The sequence below is a fragment of the Coffea arabica genome, chromosome 5e (genome assembly GCF_036785885.1).
Source record: "Coffea arabica cultivar ET-39 chromosome 5e, Coffea Arabica ET-39 HiFi, whole genome shotgun sequence".
In the NCBI taxonomy this organism is placed as follows: Eukaryota; Viridiplantae; Streptophyta; class Magnoliopsida; order Gentianales; family Rubiaceae; genus Coffea; species Coffea arabica.
Window position 1 is genome coordinate 45,001,046 of NC_092318.1, and position 24,334 is coordinate 45,025,379.

Here is a 24,334-nt window from a genome sequence, read left to right on the forward strand (position 1 = left end):
CAGCAGGTGGGCACGCAGGACGAGATTGAAAAATTTCCCTTGAGGGAAGACCGACCAGACCAGGTGATCCGCATGGGCGCGCTGCTGCCCCCCGAGGAGAAGGAAAGCTTGAAAGCCCTGTTGAGGAAGTACTCCCAGGTCTTCGCATGGACGAAGGAGGACATGCCCGGGATTCCAACGGACCTGGCAGTCCACCACCTCGATGTGGATCCTCACTTCAAGCCGGTGAAGCAGAAGAAAAGGAGTTTCGCCCCCGAGAGGAATGAGGTAATCAAAGCGGAGGTCGGCAAGTTGCTGGAATCCAAGATCATCCTGGAGGTCTACTACCCGACCTGGTTGGCCAATCCCATCCTGGTCAAGAAGGAGGACCAGACCTGGAGGATGTGCGTAGACTTCACGGACCTTAACAAAGCTTGCCCGAAGGACTGTTTTCCCCTGCCAAGGATCGACAGGTTAGTAGACTCTACTGTGGGTTTTGACGTTTTATGCTTTCTGGATGCCTTCAAGGGATACCACCAGATAGAGATGGCTGAAGAGGATCGAAATAAGACCTCCTTCATCACCGAGGAGGGAACCTACTGCTACAGGACCATGCCGTTCGGGTTGAAGAACGCGGGAGCTACGTACCAGCGCCTGGTCAACAAACTATTCCAAAACCAGATCGACAGAAACATGGAGGTCTATGTGGACGACATGATCGTCAAAAGCCGAACTGACCAGCGGCTCATACCCGACCTAAGGGAGATCCTGGATATCCTACAGGAGAGCCGGATGCGCTTAAATCCGAAGAAGTGCACCTTTGGGGTCAGGTCGGGAAGGTTTCTCGGTTTCCTGGTGTCCCGAGAGGGGATCCGGGCCAACCCGGATAAACTCCAGGCCATCATGGACATGGCCCCTCCGAGGAACGTGAAGGAAGTCCAACGGCTCACCGGGAGGATGGCCGCCCTGAATAGGTTCCTCTCGCGCTCCGCGGTCCGGGGGCTGCCCTTCTTCCGAGTCTTGAAAGCGCCTAAGGATTTCCACTGGACAGAGGAGTGCCAGAAAGCCTTCACCGACCTGAAGGCCTATCTGGCCGAGCTGCCTACTTTGACCGCCCCGGAGCTAGGAGAGACTCTGTTCCTTTACCTATCCGCCTGCGACGAGGCCGTCAACGCAGTCTTGGTGCGGGAGGACGGGGGGGTTCAGAGGCCTGTGTACTACGTCAGCCGCGCTCTACAAGGGCCAGAGACGAGGTACACGACGGCGGAGAAGCTGGTCCTTGCCTTGGTACACGCTGCTCGCAAGCTCCGCCCCTACTTCCAGGCCCACAGCATTGTAATCCTGACTGACCAGCCCCTGCGTCAGATACTCACCAAACCGAAGTCTCGGGCAGGATGACCAAGTTGGCCGTCGAGCTAGCAGAGCACGACATCGGCTATCAGCCTCGCAAGGCCATCAAGGCCCAGGCCTTGGCAGACTTCCTTGCTGAGGGGGCTAGCTTGAGCTTAACCGAGCTGAGCCCCCTGCGCGAGGAGGCACAGCCGAAGGAGCCCTGGGTATTGTTCGTAGACGGGGCCTCCAGCAAGGACGGAAGCGGGGCAGGACTGCTACTCATTTCACCTACCGGGGAAGAGCTGACCTACGCCCTCCGATTGGACTTCCCCACGTCCAACAACGAGGCCGAGTACGAGGCCCTGCTCACAGGATTGCGGATAGCCCACCAGATGGGAATAACCGCGATTCAGGTCAGGAGCGACTCACAGCTCGTCGTCCTTCAAGTCCTCGGGGAGTACGAAGCCAAGGACGAGGTTATGAAGAAATACCTGGCTAAGGTACGGGAGGCAGTGGCCTTGTTCGGAACATTTGAAATCGAGCGGGTGCTGAGGTCCCAGAACAAGCGTGCAGATGCTCTTTCAAAGTTGGCGTCCTCCTCATTTGCACATCTGAGCAAGGAAGTCTTGGTAGAGGTGGTAAAACAGAAAAGTATCGACCAGGTCCAGGTCCTGGTTATAGACGGCTCGACCACCTGGATGACACCCCTCATTGACTTCCTCAGCTCGGGTACCCTCCCCGAGAGCAAAACCGAGGCCCGCCGAATCCAGCTCAGAGCTGCCAAATACGCCTACGCTGGGGGAACCCTCTATAGGAGGTCATACTTGTCCCCCTGGCTAAAGTGCGTGACCCCGGAGAAGGGCGACTACGTACTCCGGGAAGTCCATGAAGGCCTATGTGCGGCACATGTAGGATCTCGGGTACTGGCGAAAAAGTGTCTTCTTCTGGGCTACTATTGGCCCTCCGCCTTCGGAGACGCCGCAGAGCTGGTACAGAAATGCCGAGCTTGCCAGGTGCACGCCTCGCTGTGCCACCAGCCAGCTCGGGAAATGATCCCCATTCACAGTCCCTGGCCTTTCGCCCAATGGGGGATAGACCTCCTAGGTCCCTTCCCCCGAGCCCCTGGCAGGTACGAGCACCTCGTGGTGGCCATCGACTACTTCACAAAGTGGATGGAGGCAGAGCCCCTGGTCTCTATTTCGGGGAAGGCGATTCAGAAGTTCATTTGGAAGAATATAGTCTGTCGTTTCGGAATTCCACATGTTCTGATATCTGACAATGGGCGCCAGTTCGCCGAAAACCCTTTCAAGGGCTGGTGCGCCGAGCTCGGGATCAATCAACACTTCACGTCGGTCGGCCATCCCCAGGCTAACGGTCAGGTGGAGAACGCCAACCGAACCATCTTGCAAGGGCTAAAAACTAGGCTAGAGTTGGCCCAGTCTAACTGGCTAGAGGAGCTCCCTAGTGTTCTCTGGGCCTATCGCACCACGCCTAGGGCGGCTACTCACGAGACCCCGTTCTCCCTGACATATGGGGCGGAGGCAGTGGTCCCCGTGGAGATCGGCCTCCCATCCCCTCGGACCCAGAACTTCGTTGTGACAGCCAACGAAGAGGAGTTAAGGTGCAGCCTGGACATGCTAGAAACTAAGCGGGAAGAGACAGCAATTCGGATGGCTAAGTACAAAAGCCAGCTCGCCCGCTACCACAACGCCCGAGTAAGGAGCATACAGTTCCAGCCAGGAGACCTGGTCTTGTGAAAGAACTCGATCAGCAGAGCTTACAGTTCCAACAAGCTCGACCCAAACTGGGAGGGCCCATACCAGATCCTTGAGGTGAGTCGAGCTGGCTACTGCAGGCTCGCCAAGATGGATGGGTCTGAGGTACCCCGTACATGGCACTTCTCAAATTTGCGGTTATTCGTAGAGTAGATTAGGCCAAGATGTTTCACATTCGGGATGTAAGTTTCAGTTTCATCATTGAATAAAATGTGTAACTTTCCAGTTTCCAATTCATTATTTGGCGTTTAAGTTCATGTTTTAAACTAGCACACTCAGCGCTCCTTCACTAAGTGCCTTAGTGGGGGGCTGGGGTAAGTGATGATGTGAGGTCGGCACGTTTGAGCTGGGGAAGCTTGACGCGCTGCCCAGGACTCATGATATGCTCGGCCCCAAGAGGTTGGCACGGCCTGAATATGGAAGTTCGGTGCTCGACCCAGGAGGTCGGCATGACCGCCCGGGAGGGTCCGATCCAAGAGGTTGGTCCAGAGGTTAAGGTTTGGTGCTCGGCCCCAAGAGGTCGGCACGGCCTGAATTTGGAAGTTCGGGGCTCGACCCAAGAGGTCGGCATGAACGCTTCGGTGCTCGACCCAGGAGGTCGGCATGACCGCCCGGGAGGATCCGATCCAAGAGGTTGGTCCAGAAGTTGTTTGATGCTCGGCCCCAAGAGGTCGGCGCGGCCTGAATTGGGAAGTTCGGTGCTCGACCCAGGAGGTCGGCATGAACGCTTCGGTGCTCTCCCCAGGAGGTCGGCATTAACGCTTTTCAAAGTTCAATTTCAACGCTCGACCCAAGAGGTCGGCATGAACAAAGTGCCTCGAAAGGCGGAGGCAGGAATACTTCCGGGCTAACCGAAGTGAGCACAGGACGGTAAGGTGAAATAATTTTCCTCAAATTTTATATATGAACTTAAAGCCTATCTATTACAAAGTTCCCATGCCGCCTGTCTATTACAAAGTTCCCAAGTCGCCCCTCCCCCCACAGGGCCCGCCAAGCCACAAGAGCATTTTCAACTGGAGCATGGTCACATCCTTTTAAGCAGACGGAAAGGGTTCTGGAGGGGTCGCTGACCTAAACCACCGGCTCCTTCCCGGAGGCTCTGCCAGGAGACTCGTCCTCCTCCAGGGGAACCTCCGCTAGCTCTGCTCCAACGTCGGTTCGACTGACCAGGCTCTTCAGGGCATGCCCCTTCCGGTACCCATCAAAGAGCCAGTCCAGCCTATCCTCGGCCGTAGGATTGTAGTCCTTGAAGTCCGCCACGTTGAAGCCGGGGAGGTTGAGGCTCTGCACCTGGGTCAGGGCCCGCGTAGAGCCGACTTGGAGAATGGGCTGGTTGAGGAGGGCGACGTCCACTTCGAACTGTTCGGAGGAGATGAACTCCCGAACGGCCTTCTTCCGCTCCCGGCTGATGGAGCCGGAGAGCTCGATGGCATGCTCCTCCTTCAGTTTAATCACGCCAGCCTTCTCCTGGTCGAGCTCCGACCTGGTGGAGGCGAGCTGGACCTGAGCCGTATCCAGCTCCTTTTCGGCCTTTCCCAGTTTGGCCTTGAGGGAATCCGCATCCTGGAGAGCCTGGGAGAGCCTCTTCTCCGTCTCCTGATTCTTCTTCCGCAGCTTCTCCAAGTCGGGGGACAGCTCGGAGAAGCAGGTCACCAGAGCAGCACCAGCGGCGTTGGCCTGCGGAGGAGGGGAAACAGGTCAGCACGTCATGATACCCAACTAAAACATAGGGGCAAAACTAACCCATGGGCTAGAGAACTTACTTGGGCCTGGGCGGTGAATTACATGTCCTGGAGCTCGGCTGGGGCGGCGAGTTCCATCCACCTCTTGTCCCGCGGGAGGACCGAGCCCACCATCAGCTCCCGAGCTGCCTCTGGGAATTGGGCCCGGTCATTGATGGACAACCCCCAAGGTGGACAGAAGTGGCGGGGGTCGTGCATGGTAGGGGCCTGGCCCGCCTTCTTGGGAGGGATGTGGCGGAAGTGCCACAAGCTCGGGGGAGGTGACTCTTGGGCGTGCTCTTCAGCGGAGCCAACGACCACGTGGACTGGGCCCCCGGAGGTCGCCAGGGGGAGCGGCTGCGGCGCGACCAGCGCGAGCTTCTTCTGCCCGGCCTGGGAGGGCTCGTCCCCTCTGCCCCTCTTCTGCCCGGCCGCCTTCTTCTTGTTGGCGACCTGCTTGGAGGGGGACAGCTGCGATGCCTCTTTCTGGGGGGCTGAGCCGCTCCCCGGGGTGGAAACCCCTCCTGGGGCCCCCTGAGCAGTGTCAGCCTGGGAGGCGGAGGTGACCTCAAGAGGCACGCCCAGCAGCTGGGAGAGCTTCCTCACTGCAGCCAACACAACCAGATAAGCAAAAGGCAGGGCAGTACAAGAAACCACAATATACTATAAATGCAACAGGGGCAAAGCCGGTGTTACAGGTGTCGAGTTCGGGCTTGGGGGTCACCACTTCCCCAGAGGATCTGGACAACGTCCCTATCAGCCCGGCTGCGGAGATCTGCTCGGAGGAGAGCTTGGTGACGTCGTGCTTCACCTTGGAGCCCAGCAGCTGGCTGAGGGTATCGTAGCCCAGGTCCTCCGGGTAGGAGTCGGCCTTGACCCCCCCAACCTTCCACACATTTGGGGGAAAATGTGTGGATTTGACAAAGAAAAAGTCCTCCTTCCAATCCTTCACGGAGGAGGGGAGTCCGTGGAACAACTCCTGGGCGCCTTTTCCCCCCTTGGTTTGGGGACCACGACGGGAAAAGTAGTACCATCCCGGGAGGGCGGTCTTAAGAATGAAGGCAGCTCGGAAGAGGGAGAGAGAGTAGGGGATGTCGCAGAGAAGGCAGTAGGTCAGGAATCCGGTGATGATCCGGATGGAGGTGGGGTGAAGCTGGGTGATTCTGAGCCCCCAGTGGTTCAGAATCTCGGTTAGAGCTGAATGAATGGGGAGACGGAGCCCTGCGATGAGCTGCTCCCTGTAGATGGCTACGAAGCCGGGGGGAGGTCGGCAGGCTCGGTCGTCGGGCCCGGCCGCCCTCGGCTCGTAGGACGGAGGGATGGAGTACGACTTGGCCAGCTCGGCCACGTCCTGGGGGGATAGGATGGCCTCCTGTAGGTCTGGATAACCATAGGAGAATTCGGGGTCATTCCCCGGCTCCGAAGCGGGGGTCCCCTCAGAGGGATCCCTGCCCTCCCCAGCTCCGCCCTGGGCCCCGCCGGGGGAGTCGTGCGGAGACTGGGGAGAGGAGGTGGTCGCGGCCTCCCGCTCGAGGTAGGCGTCGAGCTCGGCCGCCTCCTCTAGAGCGCGGGCAGAAAAAGTATGGGATGAAGGGGAACTCATAATGACTGTGGGGTCGAGCAGGTCAGGGTTGGAAGCAGAAGAAGAGGAAGGAGGAGGAGGGGAAGGCGACGGCGAGGATGAGGACGACGATGAGGAAGAAATGAAGATTCTGGTGGCTCTGCGATGGGCCGGAGACGGGGATGCGGTGGAAGTAACGTCGGAATGACCCGACATAAATAGCAGAAGGTGGCAGAAGGCAAAAGAGACTGCAGAAAGGGGAGATGAATCGCAAGAAGGGACTTACTGATGATAGTCAAGGCAGAAGAAGGATGGAAGACTCGCCAGAATCTGGGCACAGGACACCGGAAGCTGCCGGACAGTGGAAATGCGAATGCACAAGGAGAGTGGCAATTCAAAATGCACAAGAGGAAGCGAAAGTTGCAAATGGAACAGATGGGAGTGCGGCGGCCCCTATTTATGGGGGGAGGAGTGGGGGGAAAACGGTTGCGTGAATTTGAACCGATCCCCATGTGAACGCATTTAATGCTGGTACGAAAACCGAAGAGGCGTGACAACTGAAAGGACGCGGGCACAGCGTCCCTGTGACAGCACTGTACCAGGGGTGGCCTCGGCAGAGTAGTGCGCGGCTCTGGCCTCCCACGTGGCGGAGGTAGATTAGGTCTGCCTGACAGTCCTACCTAATCTAGGGGGATAGTGCAGAGGCCCCGTTCTGGCCCCGGACACGTGGCAGCCCAGGAATAGCCGAGCTGGACCTTGGCCCTCAGACCCCTGGCAGCAGCCCTGGGCTGCACCGACTAGGGCTCCCAGAGGAGGCGAGGGTCCATCCCGAAGAGGTCGGGGATAATCCCCCTGAGTGCGGGATACCGACTATTCCGGGCAAGTCCCGAAACGTACGGAGGTCGGGCTCCCCCACAGGTATAAATAATAGCAGACATCAACTGTAGAAGGTACGCTCACTATTGGCAATTCACCCCCGACCGTCAATACCTCCCGTGAACCCATACTCAGCGGAAAACTAACTTGACCGTCGGAGTGCCCTCGGGGACTACCCTCGGGCCCCCTTTGTGAGATCACCTTTATTTGTTTTGCAGGCTTAGGATCAGCTCTTCCATCAGCACCCCGAGCTCATCAGTTCAGCTCGGTCCGGGGAAGTTCCGTGCTTCTTCACTAGCCATATTCATTAACTTACTTCATCTCTAAATTTAACTCATCTTCCTTTCGTTAAATGGCCTCCAGTTGTCTTACTTGCATTTCAGCCATCTTGGATGATCTGCAGTTGCTGGAGAATCTGTGTCCCAAAACTCCAGATTGGAAGGACGAGCTCTTTGACTTGAGGAGAGTAAAAATATCTCTAGGAACTTTCAGACCATTTCTTCTATCTGTGAGAAAGTGGGGCGCTGATGATGATGCAAATCTGGGAGCACTGTTTGCTAGGATGAAAGATTTCATTTCCAAACTGGGACAGGCGATTCACGAGTTCTATCTCACTAGTGTGGAAGATGGATATCATATGGAACTTGCGGCACAAATCCACGATGATCTAAAAGAAGAAGTGTCATCTCTCGCAGGAGAAATCAAGGATTTAAAGTACTCGACAAGACTGTCTAGCAAGTCCCTGGTAAAAAAAGATGACCTAATGGATGTCATGGACTCTCTTCTGGAGAGCCTTCGGCACGTTTGCTTAATAGGTGTCTTAGAAGATGATGAAGAGCAGGAACTATGGGAAGACATAGAAGAGAAGCTAACATTCTTGAAAAACTTCATCTGTTTTGTTACACTTCATGGTATCGATGATGGGCAATTGGGACCTTTACTGACTCACACTAAATCTGTCGCTGTGAACACAGCACGCAACCATCTCCTGCGTTGCTTTAGATCATTCCCGTTAGAAGAAAATCCTGTTCGGGACCTGCTGCCGAAGATCATTCCTGTAGAACCCGAAGTCCATGGGACTTGCTTCCAGGCCCTGATTGCTTCAAAGATATCAAGACAACCATACGAGAAAAAAGATGCGCACTGAAGAAGCACGGAGCTTCCCCGGACCGAGCTGAACTGATGAGCTCGGGGTGCTGACGGCAGAGCTGGTCCTAAGCCTGCAAAACAGATAAGAACGAGCTAGCAAAGGGGGGCCCGAGGGTGGTCCCCGAGGGCACTCCGACGGTCAAGTTAGTTTTCCGGTGAGTATGGTTCACGGGAAGCACAAACGGTCAGGTGTAATTTGCCAATAGTGAGCGTACCTTGTACAGTCAATGCGTGCTATCATTTATACCTGGGAGGAAGCCCGACCTCCGTACGTTTCGGGACTTGCCCAGAATAATCAATCTTCTGCACTCAGGGGGATCATCCCCGACCTTTTCGGGAGGGACCTGTGCTGCCCTCCGGAGCCCTAGCAGATCGGCCTAGGACGGCCGCCTGGGGCCTGAGGCCGAGGCCCAGCTCTGCCACGCCTGGGCTGCCACGTGTCCGGGCCCAGGATGGGGCCTCTGCACTAGCCCCCTAGATTAGGTAGAGCTGTCAGGTAGACCTAATCTACAACTGCCACGTGGGAGGCCAGAGCCGCGCACTACCCTGCCGGGGTCACTTCTGGTACAGTGCTGTCACAGTGGCCGCTCCGCTCACGTCCTTTCAGTTGCCACGACTCTTCGATTTTCGTACCAGCATTAAATGCGTTCACATGGGACGGTTCAATTTCAAGCAACCGTTTTCCCCCCATTTCTTTCCCTTATAAATAGGGGTCACCAGATTTCCATCCGCTCCCTTTGCCACTTCTTCTCCCCCTTGCGCATTTCGGCATTCCCATTCTCCTATGGTTACCCCGATCTGCAGGAGGCTACCCTATCACCCAAGGCTGTGGCCGAACTGGCCAAGTCTTACTCAATTCCTTCGGCCTTCGAGCCGAGGGCGGCCGGGCCCGACGACTGAGCCTGCCGACCTCCTCCCGGCTTCGTAGCCATCTATCGGGAGTAGCTCATTGCAGGGCTCCGTCTCCCCATTCCTTCAGCTCTGGCCGAGATTCTGAACTACTGGGTGCTCAGAATCACCCAAGTCCACCCTACCTCTATCAGGATCATTACTGGATTCCTGATCTACTGCCTGCTCTGCGATATCCCTTACTCTCCCTCTCTCTTCCGAGCTGCCTTCATGCTCAAGGCCGCCCTCCCGAATGGTACTACTTCTGCCGCCGTGGTGCCGGCCAAACCCAGAGAGGAAAAGGCGCCCAAGAGTTGTTCTACGGAGTCCCCAGCTCCGTGAAGGATTGGAAGGAGGACTTCTTCTTCGTCAAGTCCACACATTTTCCCCTAATGTGTGGATGGTTGGGGGGGTCAAGGCCGACCCCTACCCGGGGGATTTGGACTACGAAACCCTCAGCCAACTGTCGGACTCCAAGGTGAAGCTTGACGCCACCAAGTTTTCCACTGAGCAGATCTCCGCGGCCGGGCTGATGGGGACGTTGTCCGGATCCTCTGGGGAGGTGGTGACCCCCGAGCCCAACCTCGACACCTGTAACGCTGACTTTGCCCTTGTTGCCTGTTGTATTTACAGTATATTGTAATTTTTGAACTGTCCCATCTTTTGCTGACCTAGTTGTGTTCGCTGTAGTGAGAAAGCTCTCCAGGTTGCTGGGCGCGTCCCTTGAGGAGGCCACCTCCACCCCTCAACCAGAGATCGCCCAGGGGGCTTCTGCGGCCTCCCCGGTCCCAGGGGGCAGCTCAGCCCCCCAGACAGAGGCACCGCAGCCATCCCCCTCCAAGCAGGCCGCCAACAAGAAGAAGGCGACCGGGCAGAAGAGGGGCAGGGCTGACGAGCCCTCCCAGGCCGGGCCGAAGAGGCTCGCGGTGGTCGTTCCACAACCGCTCCCCCCGGCGTCCTCCGGGGGTCCAGTCCACGTGGGCGTTGGCTCCGCTGAGGAGCACGCTCAGGAGTCCCCTCCTCCGAACTTGTGGCACTTCCGCCATATCCTCCCCCAGAAGCCGGGCCAGGCCCCCACCATGCACGACCCCCGCCACTTCTGTCCCTCCTGGAGGCTCTCCATCAACGACCGGGCCCAATTTCCCGAGGCCGGTCGGGAGCTGATGGTGGGCTCGGTCCTCCCAAGGGACAGAAGGTGGATGGAGCTTGCCGACTCGGCCGAGCTCCAGGACATGTACTTCACCTCCCAAGCCCAAGTAAGTTCCCTGCCCTTGGGCCAGTTGCGCCTGTGTTTTGATGGGATAGCGTAGTGTGCTGACCTGTTCCCTTCCTCAGGCCAATGCTGCTGGTGCCGCCCTGGTGACCCGCTTCTCCGAGTTGTCTCCTGACTTGGAGAAATTGCGGAAGAAGCATCAGGAGACAGAGCAGAAGCTCACCCAGGCCCTCAAGGAGGCGAGCACCCTGAAGGGCAAACTGGGCCAAGCGGAGAAAGGGCTGGAAACGGCTCAGATCGAGCTCGCCTCCGTCAGGTCAAAGCTCGACCAGGAGAGGGCGAGCTCAGAGAAGCTGAGGGAGGAGCACGCCATCGAGCTATCCGGCACCGTCAGCCGGGAGCGCAAGAAGGCTGTCCGGGAGTTCATCTCCTCCAAACAATTTGAGCAGGACGTCGCCCTTCTCAACGGGCCCACCTTCCAGGCCGGCTTCACGCGAGTCCTGGACAGGGTCAATGCTCTCGGCCTGCCTGGTTTCGACTTGGCTGCTTTCAAAGAGTACAACCCTAAGGCCGAGGAGAAGGTAGACTGGCTCTTCGATGGGTACTGCAAGGGGCATGCCCTGAAGGAGCTGGTGCGCAGGACCGATGTGGGGGTCGACCTGGCGGAGGTCCCCTTGGAGGAGGACCAGGATCCCGGAAAAGCCCCCGGGAAGGAGCCGGTGGCCTAGGGCGGCGGCCCCTCTAGAAACCCTTTCCGTCTCCTTATAAGGATGTGACCATGCTCCAGTTGAAAATGCTCTTGAAGGTCCATCTGAGACGGAAAGGCTCCCCTGCTTGAATAGCCTTCACCGTACGCCTCTCAGCAAGTTTAAGGTGTACCCTCAGCTCCTGCTCCAGGCGGACTACCAGCAAGAAGAAGGGGGCCCGAGCTGTATTCTCTTCATAGCTCGGCACATTTTGTAGCAGATAGGCAGCTCGGAAGCTTTGTAATCGATAGGCAGCTCGGAAGTTTTGTAATAGATAGGTTTTGAATGCATATGCGAAATTTCGAAGAGTTATTCTGCCTTTCTTGCCTGCACGCAACGCCATGTGCCGACCTCCTAGGCCGAGCACCAAACGCGTCACCTTTTTAATCCAGCAATGGAGTTGCCCAATTGGCAATCTAACTATTAAAATCATGTGCCGGCCTCTTGGGTCGAGCACCAAATAAACTTACTGAGGGGATGTGCCAGCCTCTTGGGGTTGAGCACCTAAACATTAAGGGCGTTCTCACCGACCTCCGGGGTCAAATGCGGGGCCCCCGGATTCGAAGGCTGGGGGCCTGGTCAACCTCCCGGGGTCGGGCTTCTACTTCGAAGCGGTAGCCCGTGCCGACCTCTTGGGGTCGAACCTCGGGCTTCGAACTCCTCTTCCGCCGACCTCCTGGGTCGAGCGCGGGGTTTCCAGAACCCTTCCAAGCCTCCAATTTTTCCTCAATCGTGCCGACCTCCTGGGCCGAACACTTCACCTGGATTCCGACTTCCAAGTCGTGCCGACCTCTTGGGCCGAACACTTCACCTGGATTCCTTCCACTCCGAAGCGATAACCCGTGCCAACCTCTTGGGGATCGAACATCGGGTTTCGAACTCCTTTTTCGCCGACCTTCTGGATCGAGCGCGGAGTTTCTAGAACCCTTCCCAGTTTCCATGTTCTTCCTAGTCGTGCCGACCTCCCGGTGTCGAGCATCGCCTGGAAGCTTTTAATTCGTACCGACCTCTGGGACCGAACACTTCACCTCGATTCATCACTACCCTTAGCACCCCACTAGGACATTTAGTGAGAGAACTCTAAGTGTGCTAGTGCAAGGTGCAAACTTTAAATCTTGAAAGGAAACAAGTACAAGTGAAATTAAAACTGTGAGGTCGGGCTTTTATTGAATGATAAAACAAAAATTCGGATTTCAAAGAACAGACAACTGAGCACCCTGGTCTAACCTACGCTACAAACAGTCGCAGATTGGAGAAGTGCCAAGTACGAGGTACTTCAGATCCATCAATCTTGGCGAGTCTGCAGTAGCCAGCTCGGCTCACCTCAAGGATCTTGTATGGACCCTCCCAGTTTGGGTCAAGCTTGTTGGAACCGTAAGCTCTGCTGACCGAGTTCTTTCGTAAGACCAGGTCTCCTGGCTGGAACTGTACGCTTCTTACTCGGGCGTTATGATAGCGGGCGAGCTGGCTTTTGTACTTAGCCATCCGTACCGCCGCTTCTTCACGCCTAGCCTCCAGTATGTCCAAGCTGTACCGCAGTTCTTCTTCATTGGTCCTTGCAACGAAGTTCTGTGTCCGGGGCGAGGGGAGACCAATCTCCGCGGGCACCACCGCCTCTACTCCGTAAGTTAAGGAGAACGGGGTCTCATGGGTGGCCGTCCTGGGCGTGGTACGGTAAGCCCAGAGGACACTGGGGAGCTCATCTAGCCAGCTCGATTGGGCGGAGTCCAACCTAGTCTTCAACCCTTGCAGAACGGTTCGGTTAGCGTTCCCCACCTGACCATTGGCCTGAGGGTGACCGACCGACGTGAAGGGCTGATTGATCCCGAGCTCAGCGCACCAGCTCCGGAAGGGGTTCTCGGCGAACTGGCGGCCGTTGTCGGATATCAAGACGCGCGGGATGCCGAAGCGGCAGAAGATGTTCCTCCAAAAGACCAAGGGGCCGACGATCGCCTTCCCCGAAATAGAGACCAAGGGCTCTGCCTCCATCCACTTCGTGAAGTAGTCGATTGCCACCACGAGGTGCTCGTACTTTCCAGGAGCTCGGGGGAAAGGACCTAGGAGGTCTATCCCCCATTGGGCGAAAGGCCAGGGGCTGTGAATGGGGATCATTTCCCGAGCCGGCTGGTAGCGCAGCGAGGCGTGCACCTGGCAAGCTCGGCATTTCTGTACCAGTTCTGCGGCGTCTCGGAAGACGGATGGCCAATAGTAGCCCAAGAGAAGGCACTTTTTGGCCAACACTCGGGACCCCACATGTGCCGCACATAGCCCTTCATGTATCTCGCGGAGGACATAGTTACCTTCCTCGGGCGTCACGCACTTTAGCCAGGGAGATAAGTAAGACCTCCTGTAGAGGGTTCCCTCAGCGTAGGCGTACTTGGCAGCTCTGAGCTGGATCCGGCGGGCCTCGGTTTTGTTCTCTGGGAGGACACCTGAGCTGAGGAAGTCTATGAGGGGCGTCATCCAGGTGGCCGAGCTGTCTATAGCCAGGACCTGGACCTGGTCGATACTTTTCTGTTTTACCACCTCTACCAGAACCTCCTTATTCAGGTGTGTAAATGAGGAAGATGCCAGCTTTGACAGGGCGTCTGCGCGCTTGTTTTGCGATTTTGGTACCCGCTCGATTTCGAAGGTATCGAAAAGGGATACTGCATCTCGCACTTTGGCCAAATATTTTTTCATGACATCCTCCTTGGTTTCGTACTCCCTGAGGACTTGGAGGACGATGAGCTGAGAGTCGCTCTTGACCTGGATCGCGGTTATCCCCATTTGGTGGGCTATCCGCAATCCTGTGAGCAGGGACTCGTACTCGGCTTCATTGTTGGACGCGGGGAAGTCCAATCGGAGGGCGTAGGTCAGCTCTTCCCCGGTGGGTGAGATGAGTAGCAGACCTGCCCCGCTTCCTTCCTTGCTGAAGGCCCCGTCTACGAACAACACCCATGGCTCCTTCGGCAGTACCTCCTTGTGCAGGGGGCTTAGCTCGGTTAGGCTCAAGCTAGCCCCCTCAGCAAGGAAGTCCGCAAAGGCCTGGGCCTTGATGGCTTTGCGACTTGATGGCTTTGCGAGTCTGATAACCGATGTCGTGCTCGGCTAGCTCGACGGCCCATTTAGTCATCCTGCCCGAGATCTCGGGCTTGGTGAGTATCTGACGCAGGGGCTGGTCAGTCAGGACTATAATGCTGTAAGTCTGGAAGTAGGGGCGAAGTTTGCGGGCAGCGTGTACCAAGGTAAGGACCAGCTTCTCCGCCGGCGTTTTCCTCGTCTCTGGCCCTTGTAGAGCGCGGCTGACGTAGTACACCGGTCTCTGAACTCCCCCGTCCTCCCGTACCAAGACCGCGCTGACGGCCTCATTGCAGGCGGACAGGTAAAGGAACAGAGTCTCCCCTAGCTCCGGGGCGGTCAAAGTAGGCAGCTCAGCCAGATAGGCCTTCAGGTCGGTGAAGGCTTTCTGGCACTCCTCTGTCCAGTAGAAATCCTTAGGCGCTTTCAAGACTCGGAAGAAGGGCAGCCCCCGGACCGCGGAGCGCGAGAGGAACCTATTCAGGGCGGCCATCCTCCCTGTGAGCCATTGCACTTTCCTCACGTTCCTCGGAGGGACCATGTCCATGATGGCCTAGAGTTTATCCGGGTTGGCCCGGATCCCCTCTCGGGACACCAGGAAACCGAGAAACCTTCCCGATCTGACCCCAAAGGTGCACTGCTTCGGATTTAGGCGCATCCGGCTCTCCTGTAGGATATCCAGGATCTCTCTTAGGTCGGGTATGAGCTGCTGGTCAGTTCGGCTTTTGACGATCATGTCGTCCACATAGACCTGCATGTTTCTGCCGATCTGATTTTGGAATAATTTGTTGACCAGGCGCTGGTAAGTAGCTCCCGCGTTCTTCAACCCGAACGGCATGGTCCTGTAGCAGTAGGTTCCCTCCTCGGTGATGAAGGAGGTCTTATCCCGATCCTCCTCAGCCATCTCTATCTGGTGGTATCCATTAAAGGCATCCAGAAAGCATAAAACGTCAAAACCCACGGTAGAGTCTACTAACCTGTCGATCCTTGGCAGGGGAAAACAATCCTTTGGGCAGGCTTTGTTAAGGTCCGTGAAGTCTACGCACATCCTCCAGGTCTGGTCCTCCTTCTTGACTAGGACGGGATTGGCCAACCAGGTCGAGTAGTAGACCTCCAGGATGATTCTGGACTCCAGCAACTTGCCGACCTCCGCCTTGATCACCTCATTCCTCTCGGGGGCGAAGCTCCTTTTCTTCTGCTTCACCGGCTTGAAGTGAGGATCCACGTCGAGGTGGTGGACTGCCAGGTCCGTTGGAATCCCGGGCATGTCCTCCACCGTCCATGCGAAGACCTGGGAGTACTTTCTCAACAGGGCCTTCAAGCCTTCCTTCTCCTCGGCTGGCAGCAATGCCCCGATGCGGATGACCTGGTCGGGCCGCTCCTCCCTCAAGGGGAATTCCTCAATTTCGTCCTGTGTGCTCAACTGCTGGGCCTCGTCCCCCGGGATGTAGGGCTCCAAACAGGTCATCTGAGCGACCACCTTCTCCGGCCCGCGGAGCGTGGCCAAGTAGCAAGCTCTGGCCATCTCTGGATCACCGTGCACCTCGGCTATCCCTCCTGGGGTGGGGAACTTCACACTGAGATGGAGGGTAAACGGGATAGCTCGGAGGGCGTTCAGAACTGGCCGACCCAGGAACACGTTGTACGAGGATTGCTGCTTGATCACCACGAAATTGACAGGGATGGTTCGGCATTTGGGGGCCTGCCCTACCGTGACCATCAGGGTGATCATTCCCTCCGGGTTAATGGGTGGCCCGGTGAAGCCCACCAGAGGTGTTCGAACCGGGGTCAACTGGTCGTCCTTCAACCCGAGCTCCTTGAACACCCGATAGAACATGATGTCAACCGCGCTACCTTGGTCGACATACACCTTCTTCACCCGGTAGTTGTTGGTGACCACGTCTATCACTATAGCCTCGTGGTTCCCGGATGCTAGGGGGACCGCATCCCTCGGCCCGAAGGTGATCTCCTCATCCATGCGCAAACGCTTCAAGGAGTCGTCCCCCTCGGGGGGAGGTCGCTTGTTCTTCCGAGCTGTGTGACTGTCTCCGCCCGTGGGGCCCCCAGCGATGGTGTTTATCACCCCCGCTAGGTTCTGGCCGTCCAGGTCGGGGAAGTGGTTCCGAGGAGCGTCACGCAGCTCTGGGCGGTCGCGACGCCGTCCCTCGGACCTATCTCCGTAGTGGTTGCGCCCGGGCTCCCGACCTGGTCGGCGTACGAACCGCCCTAGAAAGCCGCGTTGGATCAGGTTCTCGATCTCCTTACGCAGGGCCCAGCATCCCTCCGTGTCGTGTCCGACGTCGCGGTGAAAGGCGCAGTACCGGTCCTGGTTCCTTTTGTTCCAGGGCGTCCCCATCTTGGGCGGCCGATCTCCCAGCCCTTCCGCCTCCATAACAGCCAAGATCTGGGCTCTGCGCCGTGTTAGAGGGGTGTAGGTCTTCTCTGGGAGTGGTGGCGGAGCAGGGGCCTTCTCCTTCGAGAGCCGATCGAAGACGTTTTTCTTGGCCGGGACGTCCTTGCTCTCTGGAGGGTTTGTCCGACCCTTCCGATTTCCGAGCTCCCGATCTGACTCTTTCTTCAGGCGACCTGCCTCCTCCGCCTTAGCGGCCTCGTGCGCCCTGCGCAGGAGCTCCTCCAGGTTTACGGGAGAGTTCTTGGCCAGATCGTAGAAAAGCTCCTCTACCCTGAACCCGTTTGTGAAGGCGGCCATTACCACTTTTTCGTCTTTGTCCCTGACCTGCAAGCTCTCCGCATTGAAGCGGGTCATGAAATTCCTCAGCGACTCGTCTGGCCTCTGTCTGATGGACATCAGGTGGGTTGCGTTCCTCGCGTAAACCTTCGAGGAGACGAACTGGGATGCAAACTGCCGAGCTAGCTCGGGAAAGCTCCGTATAGACCCCGGTGCTAGTCCCTGGAACCAGAGCCGTGCTTTCCCCTTCAGGAACATGGGGAAAGTTTTGCAGCGGACTTCGTCCGCGGCGGTTTGGAGGCGCATATGCGTTAGGAAGACCGAAAGGTGGTCTTCCGGGTCTGTAGAGGCATCGTACATCTCGATGCTCGAAATCTTAAACCTCCGGGGTAGCGGGTAGTGCTCTATCTCCCGGGTAAAGGGCGAGGTTGCGTAGTTGTCCTCGTACGGTCGGGGCCTCAAGATCTGCTCGAGCTCATCCCGGACAGGTTCCAAATGAAGGGGGTCGCGGGGTCGGCTCCTGACAGACCGAGCAGGGGAACGCTCGAACCCATTCCGTGTGGGCTTCCGTGGGGAGGGGTCTCTGGGACGACTCCTCGCGGACCGGTCGCGGGAATACCTCTCGCTGTCTCCGACCACCCAGGCTCGCGGGCGAGGTGGAGTCCGGGGTCATTTCCTCCTGGGGGGTTGGTCTCGTGACTCATCCTCCGAAGGATCAGGGGGTGACTCATTCTCCTTCCCCATAGCCTTGGAGGTCTGCGCACCCCCAGCCCCATCTCCCTCCTTCGCCTGTCGGATTATATCTTCTAGCATGGGGAGATTCTCCGTCACAAACTGGAAGATCTGCTGCCTCCGCTCCCCTGAAAGGGCTGAGCCCCCGGCGCCCCGAGACGCCTCAGCCTCCTTTCGCTGGGACCCCTCACCGCCCCCAGGGCCGGTGCTCTCTACCGTGCGCTTGGATCGCGTCCTGGCCATCAACACAACCTTACTTACCTTACGTTCCCACAGACGGCGCCAACTGAAGAAGCACGGAGCTTCCCCGGACCGAGCTGAACTGATGAGCTCGGGGTGCTGACGGCAGAGCTGGTCCTAAGCCTGTAAAACAGATAAGAACGAGCTAGCAAAGGGGGGCCCGAGGGTGGTCCCCGAGGGCACTCCGACGGTCAAGTTAGTTTTCCGGTGAGTATGGTTCACGGGAAGCACAAACGGTCGGGTGTAATTTGCCAATAGTGAGCGTACCTTGTACAGTCAATGCGTGCTATCATTTATACCTGGGAGGAAGTCCGACCTCCGTACGTTTCGGGACTTGCCCAGAATAATCAATCTTCCGCACTCAGGGGGATCATCCCCGACCTCTTCGGGAGGGACCTGTGCTGCCCTCCGGAGCCCTAGCAGATCGGTCCAGGACGGCCGCTTGGGGCCTGAGGCCGAGGCCCAGCTCGGCCACGCCTGGGCTGCCACGTGTCCGGGCCCAGGATGGGGCCTCTGCACGCACATATTCAGAGTCTTCATCGATACTCTCCTAATCTATCTGTGGGAGATACTAAAGACTGGAGCTTGTGTTATGATGTCTTTGAACGATCGATTGAAAATGGTTTATGACGGGTTGAGGTCCTTGACAATCATTCTCAAGGGGAACCCCGACGTGTTTGATGAGAAAATGAGAGATCTTACTGGACTCCTCCTCTGTGATGCAGGACTTGTTATTTTTTCCCTTTCTCTCAACGAAATTAAAGATGGATCAGTCAAGGAAATGGATCTGGAGTCTTTTCATGATTTCCTGAAAAGGATAAAGCTTATCAAGGCAATAGTTGCAGAGAAATATCCAGAAACATCACCATCATCCAAGTTTCCTCGGCCTAATGAGTTGGGATTTATCGATTTTCTTCTAAAATATATCGGAGATTTGACAAATCCGGATGCTCATTCAGTTGCTCTTTCAAACTATCCAATTCATGCAATCCATGAAGAACTTGTTTACTTACGCTCTTTCTTGGGAAGAATTGTGGAATTGCGCAATGAAGATCAGGAGCTTCAAGCACTTTGGGATCGTGTTGTTGAGGTGGCATACATGGTAGAATTTCTTATCGACTCCTTGTTGGTTGGAGACATTCTATATTCTTCTTCAATCTCATTTGATTCCGTTGTAGAAGAAATTAAGATTATCAAAGCTGCGGCCTTGAACATTTTTGATAGAAAAACACTTGATCTCAAAGTTAAGGAAGCTACCAAGAGACCAAATAACATGCCATCACAGGGAAGCATGCCAATAATCAATGACATGATCGTGGGATTCGAGGATGAGGCAACCTCAATAATCAATCGGCTCACAAGAGGATCCTCCCAACTGCAAATTGTCCCCATTGTAGGTATGCCAGGACCTGGCAAGACAACTTTAGCTAAAAAAGTTTACAATAATCCTTTAGTTACATCGCATTTTTATACACGTGCTTGGTGTACTGTCTCTCAAGTGTATCACAGAAAAAATCTGTTACTTGAAATTTTGACTTGTATTCACTCCAAGCTTCTTGAGAAATTTTCTGAGATGTGTGAAGAAGATTTGGCTGCAGAAGTCAGAAGAGGTCTGCTAAGGACTAGATATCTCATTGTTTTGGATGATATATGGGACGCTGAAGCATGGAAGGGATTGGAAGCATCATTCCCTGACAATCAAAATGGCAGTAGAGTGATCGTGACAAGTCGAAAGTCTGATGTTGCTGCTTCGAGAGATGATCTTGATGAAGGGCCTCATTTCCTCCGTCCGCTGACTCCTGATGAGAGCCGGGACTTGCTAAACATGAAGTTATTTCCTGGAAATGATTTGCCTCCGCCAGAATTATGCGAACTGCAAATGAAAATCGTGGAAATGTGTCGAGGACTGCCACTTACAATTGTCATTCTAGCTGGAATTCTGGCAAATGAGGACCAACATGGTTGGAAAGAACTTGTGGACAGTTTAAGTTCAAGAATTGTCTGTAGTACAGAACAACGCTCTGCTGCAATAGAGTTGAGTTACAAGAACTTACCAGATAATTTGAAGCAATGCTTTCTATACTTCGGAGCATTTCCAGAAGACCATGAACACACTGCTGAGAAGTTGATTTGGTTATGGGGGGCTGAAGGATTTACCCAGAAAACTCAGTTCAAGAGTGCAGAGGATGTGGCAAATGATTTCTTAATGGATCTTATCCACAGAAGCTTGATCATTGTTTCCAAGCAAAGGTCCATTGGTGGTGTCAAAGCTTGTCGCATTCATGATTTGCTGCATGAGTTTTGTGTGACAAAAGGCAAAGAAGAAAATTTTCTGCAGCTGGTGCGTGGGTATGATGAATTATATACTTTCAGAGTGCCACGCAACCTACGCCGCCTATGCATCAACTCTAAACCAGTGCACTTTTGCATGTCCAGGTTATTTGCTCCCACAATCCGTTCTCTAATACATTCCCGACGTCTTGCTTTAGAGAGTTCATCCATGTTTGGTATCTTCAAACCTGTTAGAGTGTTAGAATTGAACAACATAAATCTAGGTACTACTTTTCCTAGAGAACTAGAATTATTGGTTCAATTGAGGTACTTGGCAATTCTAGGAAATATGGATTCAATTCCATCTTCCATAGCCAATCTCTCGAATTTGGAAACTTTCATCCTGAAAACAGTTGTTCGGACTGTTTTACTACCTGATACTATATGGAATCTGAAGAACCTAAGGCACTTACAAATAAAGGACTTTGATTGTTCATTTTTGTTACCCACAGACAATCTTGACACTGCTGCAGACTTGTGTGATTTGAATACCTTCTCCGGAGTATCTTTTTCTTCTTTGGATATCGTCCGCAAGGTATTCAGTAAAATTCCTAATATCCACAAGCTGAAATGCATTCTCGATTTGGCTAATGAACATAATTGGGTTTCAGCGGACAAGATTCTAGTACTTGACTTTCTAAGTGGACTAGAATCACTGAATCTGACGTTCAATCATTATACAAGTCTTCCAAATCCATGCCAGTTGGAGTTTCAATTCCCTTTGGCAATTAGAAAGTTGACTCTATGCGGTCTTCTCTTCCCTTGGAGCAAAATTTCAGCGATCGAAAATCTTCCCAATCTGGAGGTTCTCAAATTACTCCGTGACGCCTTTGATGGGGAAATATGGAACATGGAAAAAGAGGGGTTCCCTAAAGTTAGATTTCTGAAAATAGCTGCCTTGGATATTGTCAAGTGGACTGCCTACGAGGGCGTGGACTGTTTTCCAAGTCTACAGAAACTAGTATTGAAAAGCTGTACCTTTTTAAAGGAGATCCCTTCTTGTTTGGGTAGTTCGACTCTTGAAATTATTGAGGTGTCTTGAAATTATTGAGGTGTTTCATTGTCCCTTCTCTGCAAGTTTTATAGTGCCACTTCAGGAAGAACAAATGGACTTGGGAAATACTGATCTGAAGATCCTTAATAAGGTAGACTACTAATCTTCTCATGTATCTTTGGTTTGGTTTGGAACCCACTGCCCTCGAGCTGCCAATTGCTGCTAGCTCACGGGATATCAACTGGACCACGATATTGATATGGAAAAGGAGGAGGATGAGACAGAAATACTCAATCACTAGCCAGTCCAGAAAGTAGCATTTGTTTGTCTAGCCTTAATGTTTGCTAAAATGTCCAATTGCTGCTGTATCAGTGTAGCATCAAGATCAGTTAATCAGGTTGCTTTAATGTTTCTTATCCTCTCTCAAACTGTGCGGTGGGATCAGCTATCTCCTTTCCCCCCCTAAGATTTTAGTTGTGATTCTGTAAGTTAATGCTACTGCTTAGCTGCATAATTGTTACAAATTTATTGCCTTTCCACACCATTAGTAATTTGTTTTCGAATGCCACCGATTAATGTATTTACCTGGATTTGCCAATTTATCAGTTCTTTTTTCATAGTGTTTCTTGCATTACAATTTCTGATCTTCCCGCGAATCATAAAAATATGACCCGCTAGCTCAATCTTTGTTGTTTGGCACCCCTGATCATCAAATCTGAGGCCTCACAAGTTTCGTTTCAAACCAGTTTGTCCTAGAGTGTAAATAAGTGAAAGGTCCAATGTAAACAAGTTTTAGTAATGTGTAAACAAGTGGGATCATGGTGTGAAAAAATTAAAAATAAGACTCTCAACTGATCTGAATTGAAACTTGTGAAACCCGCAAATCCAACCCGAGCCCAATAATAAGATTAAATGAGTTTTCGTACCCACTTCGTGCTTAGGAATCCTGGGGCTATTCCCAGTACTACGTTGGCTGGCCTTTCCATTTTCACCTTTGCGTTGCACGTGGTGTTTTGCTGGCAGCAATAATGGCGCAAATGATGCACGGAGGAATTGTTAATGTACGTTGTTGGACGTTCAAGGGAGCCAAAAAATTTATTAATTAGAGGGTTAAAAATACACAAACCTAAAAAGTTGAGGGTTGACTGGGTTTTTTACTCTTAATATGATTGTGACTTTATTCTTCTTCCAGCCACCTAGTTCTGTTGGTGATTAATTAAGGAAAAATCATTTAAAACGTGTCTCATATTTTGTGAAATAAATTTTTTCATCTCATATTTTTAAAATATTGACTTTACATCCCATAAAAAAAAATTGACTTTACGTCTCTTAAAAAAATGAAGTCTGTCAAATTTACTTAACTACAAATAGAATCTAACCCTTTTTCACGTATTAAAATGATCATGTGTTGGTGATCTATTCAGGTCAAAAAATTGTGGGTGATGACCCAAGCACAGTTGGTGATGACTGCAGTAAGCAGTAAAACTATGATTGTCAGGGAAGGGGTATGCAAATAATTGTAATGATATAGACAAAGGCGCAAGTATGTAAATTACAAAAGAGAGGGTTAAATCCACATCTTTCCATCCCAAAATCCACACCTTAAATGCCATCAGAATATTGAAGTTCTTGACATTTAATGGGTTTCTTCTAACTTTTTGTTTATTCTAAATTTTTGCTTTCACATAAAGAAATGTTTTGCCTTGTAGTATTTTTTATGAGAATAATTATTTTTCAATCTTTTTTATCTTTCACATGTTTTTTCGAATTTTATAATCTCTTATTTTAGAAAAGCTATCTAATGGATAGTGAATTTCATAACACAAATTTCATGGCTTTAGGGATTTTTGGGCCATCTTATGTGTAATATATAAAATTTTAATTTTGTTTATGAGATAACAATAGATTTTACTATACTATGAATATTTCTTCCTAAAAATATAGTTTTTTAAGATTTGAGGATAATCACATTGGGGTTTTTGATCACTACATGATTAGGTGTATTTAACGAGTAGAGCAAATTATTTGGGTAGTTACTAAACTTTTCGAATAGTTGAGTTTTGACCACTCAACTATTAATAGTATGTTTTTACCCATTGAACTATTAAAAGTATATTTTTGAATCATTCCGTCTAATTCCACCGTTAACTCTATTAGATCTAACTATTAATAGTATATCTCATAAATCGTGCGACTTCTTAAATCTGGCAGAGTTAAAGGTGGAATCAGAGGGAATGGCTCAAAATTTACATATTTGATAGTTCAATGGATAAAAACATACTATTTGTAGTTGAATGGTCAAATCTTGACCATTGAAAAAGTTTAGTGGCTACCCGAATAATTTGCTCTAACTTGTATTGAAAGGATAAATTTGTCGATTTATTAGTTTGATTTTAATTTTTTACTATTGACCGTTAGTTTTTCCGTAATAACTAACGATGGCACTTGAACTCAAACTATGAGGTAATTATATATGAATTTTTAAACTATAAGGGATTATGTCGTAAAGGACTAAATCATAACGGGATAAAAAGTAATTTACCCTTATATATAACATAACATGCTATGAAGGCATGCTGATTAAACAAGAGGTATTGTTCTTTCTTCTTCTAAATCCAAACACATTTAGTGGTACTAGTAGAAAGGTGGACTTTGTATGTGTGTGTATACATACATATTTGAGTATTTACGATTAAGATAGCTAAAGACCACATATTGCGATTGTGCTCCACTAACGAATTAACAACATTATAGTTGATGTCTCATGAGAATTTATACCAAGTGCTTACAGATCATGATGCTAAAGACTCATCCAAGAGAAACAATCACAATAAAACTTTTAAAACAGGGCAGCCAAGCAAAACTCAGTACTATAGAATTTGACAAAAGGTAGTAAAAGGTACAACAGGTTGCCTAGTTTCGTTTTGGAGATAAATACAAATCGGAGAGCCATCAGTATAACTTGATTTTTTGTCCCTCCAAGGTAGCCGACTTGGTGGTGTAGTCCCTAGTTAGGACATCCACCAGAGTTCGACCCTTGTAACAAAA

The 24,334-nt window shown here is 52.6% G+C and overlaps 3 protein-coding genes across 3 annotated transcripts; 2 read left to right on the forward strand and 1 right to left on the reverse strand.

Moving 5' to 3' along the window:
* The first annotated feature begins 1,373 nt into the window (after nt 1-1,373).
* On the forward strand, nt 1,374-3,068 carry LOC140007059 (uncharacterized). The gene has a single exon (XM_072049758.1). The coding sequence runs from the start codon at nt 1,374-1,376 to the stop codon at nt 3,066-3,068; it is 1,695 nt and encodes a 564-aa protein (XP_071905859.1).
* An 11,785-nt stretch (nt 3,069-14,853) lies between these two features.
* Nucleotides 14,854-17,349, reverse strand: LOC113687507 (uncharacterized). The gene has a single exon (XM_027205104.2). It carries the CDS (start codon nt 17,347-17,349, stop codon nt 14,854-14,856), a length of 2,496 nt encoding a protein of 831 aa, XP_027060905.2.
* Nucleotides 17,350-18,580: 1,231 nt separating this feature from the next.
* On the forward strand, nt 18,581-22,502 carry LOC113687508 (putative late blight resistance protein homolog R1B-16). The gene is made up of 4 exons (XM_027205105.2): nt 18,581-21,266; nt 21,379-21,437; nt 22,228-22,347; nt 22,479-22,502. Exons 1-4 carry the CDS (start codon nt 18,581-18,583, stop codon nt 22,500-22,502), a joined length of 2,889 nt encoding a protein of 962 aa, XP_027060906.2.
* The last annotated feature ends 1,832 nt before the right edge of the window (nt 22,503-24,334 follow it).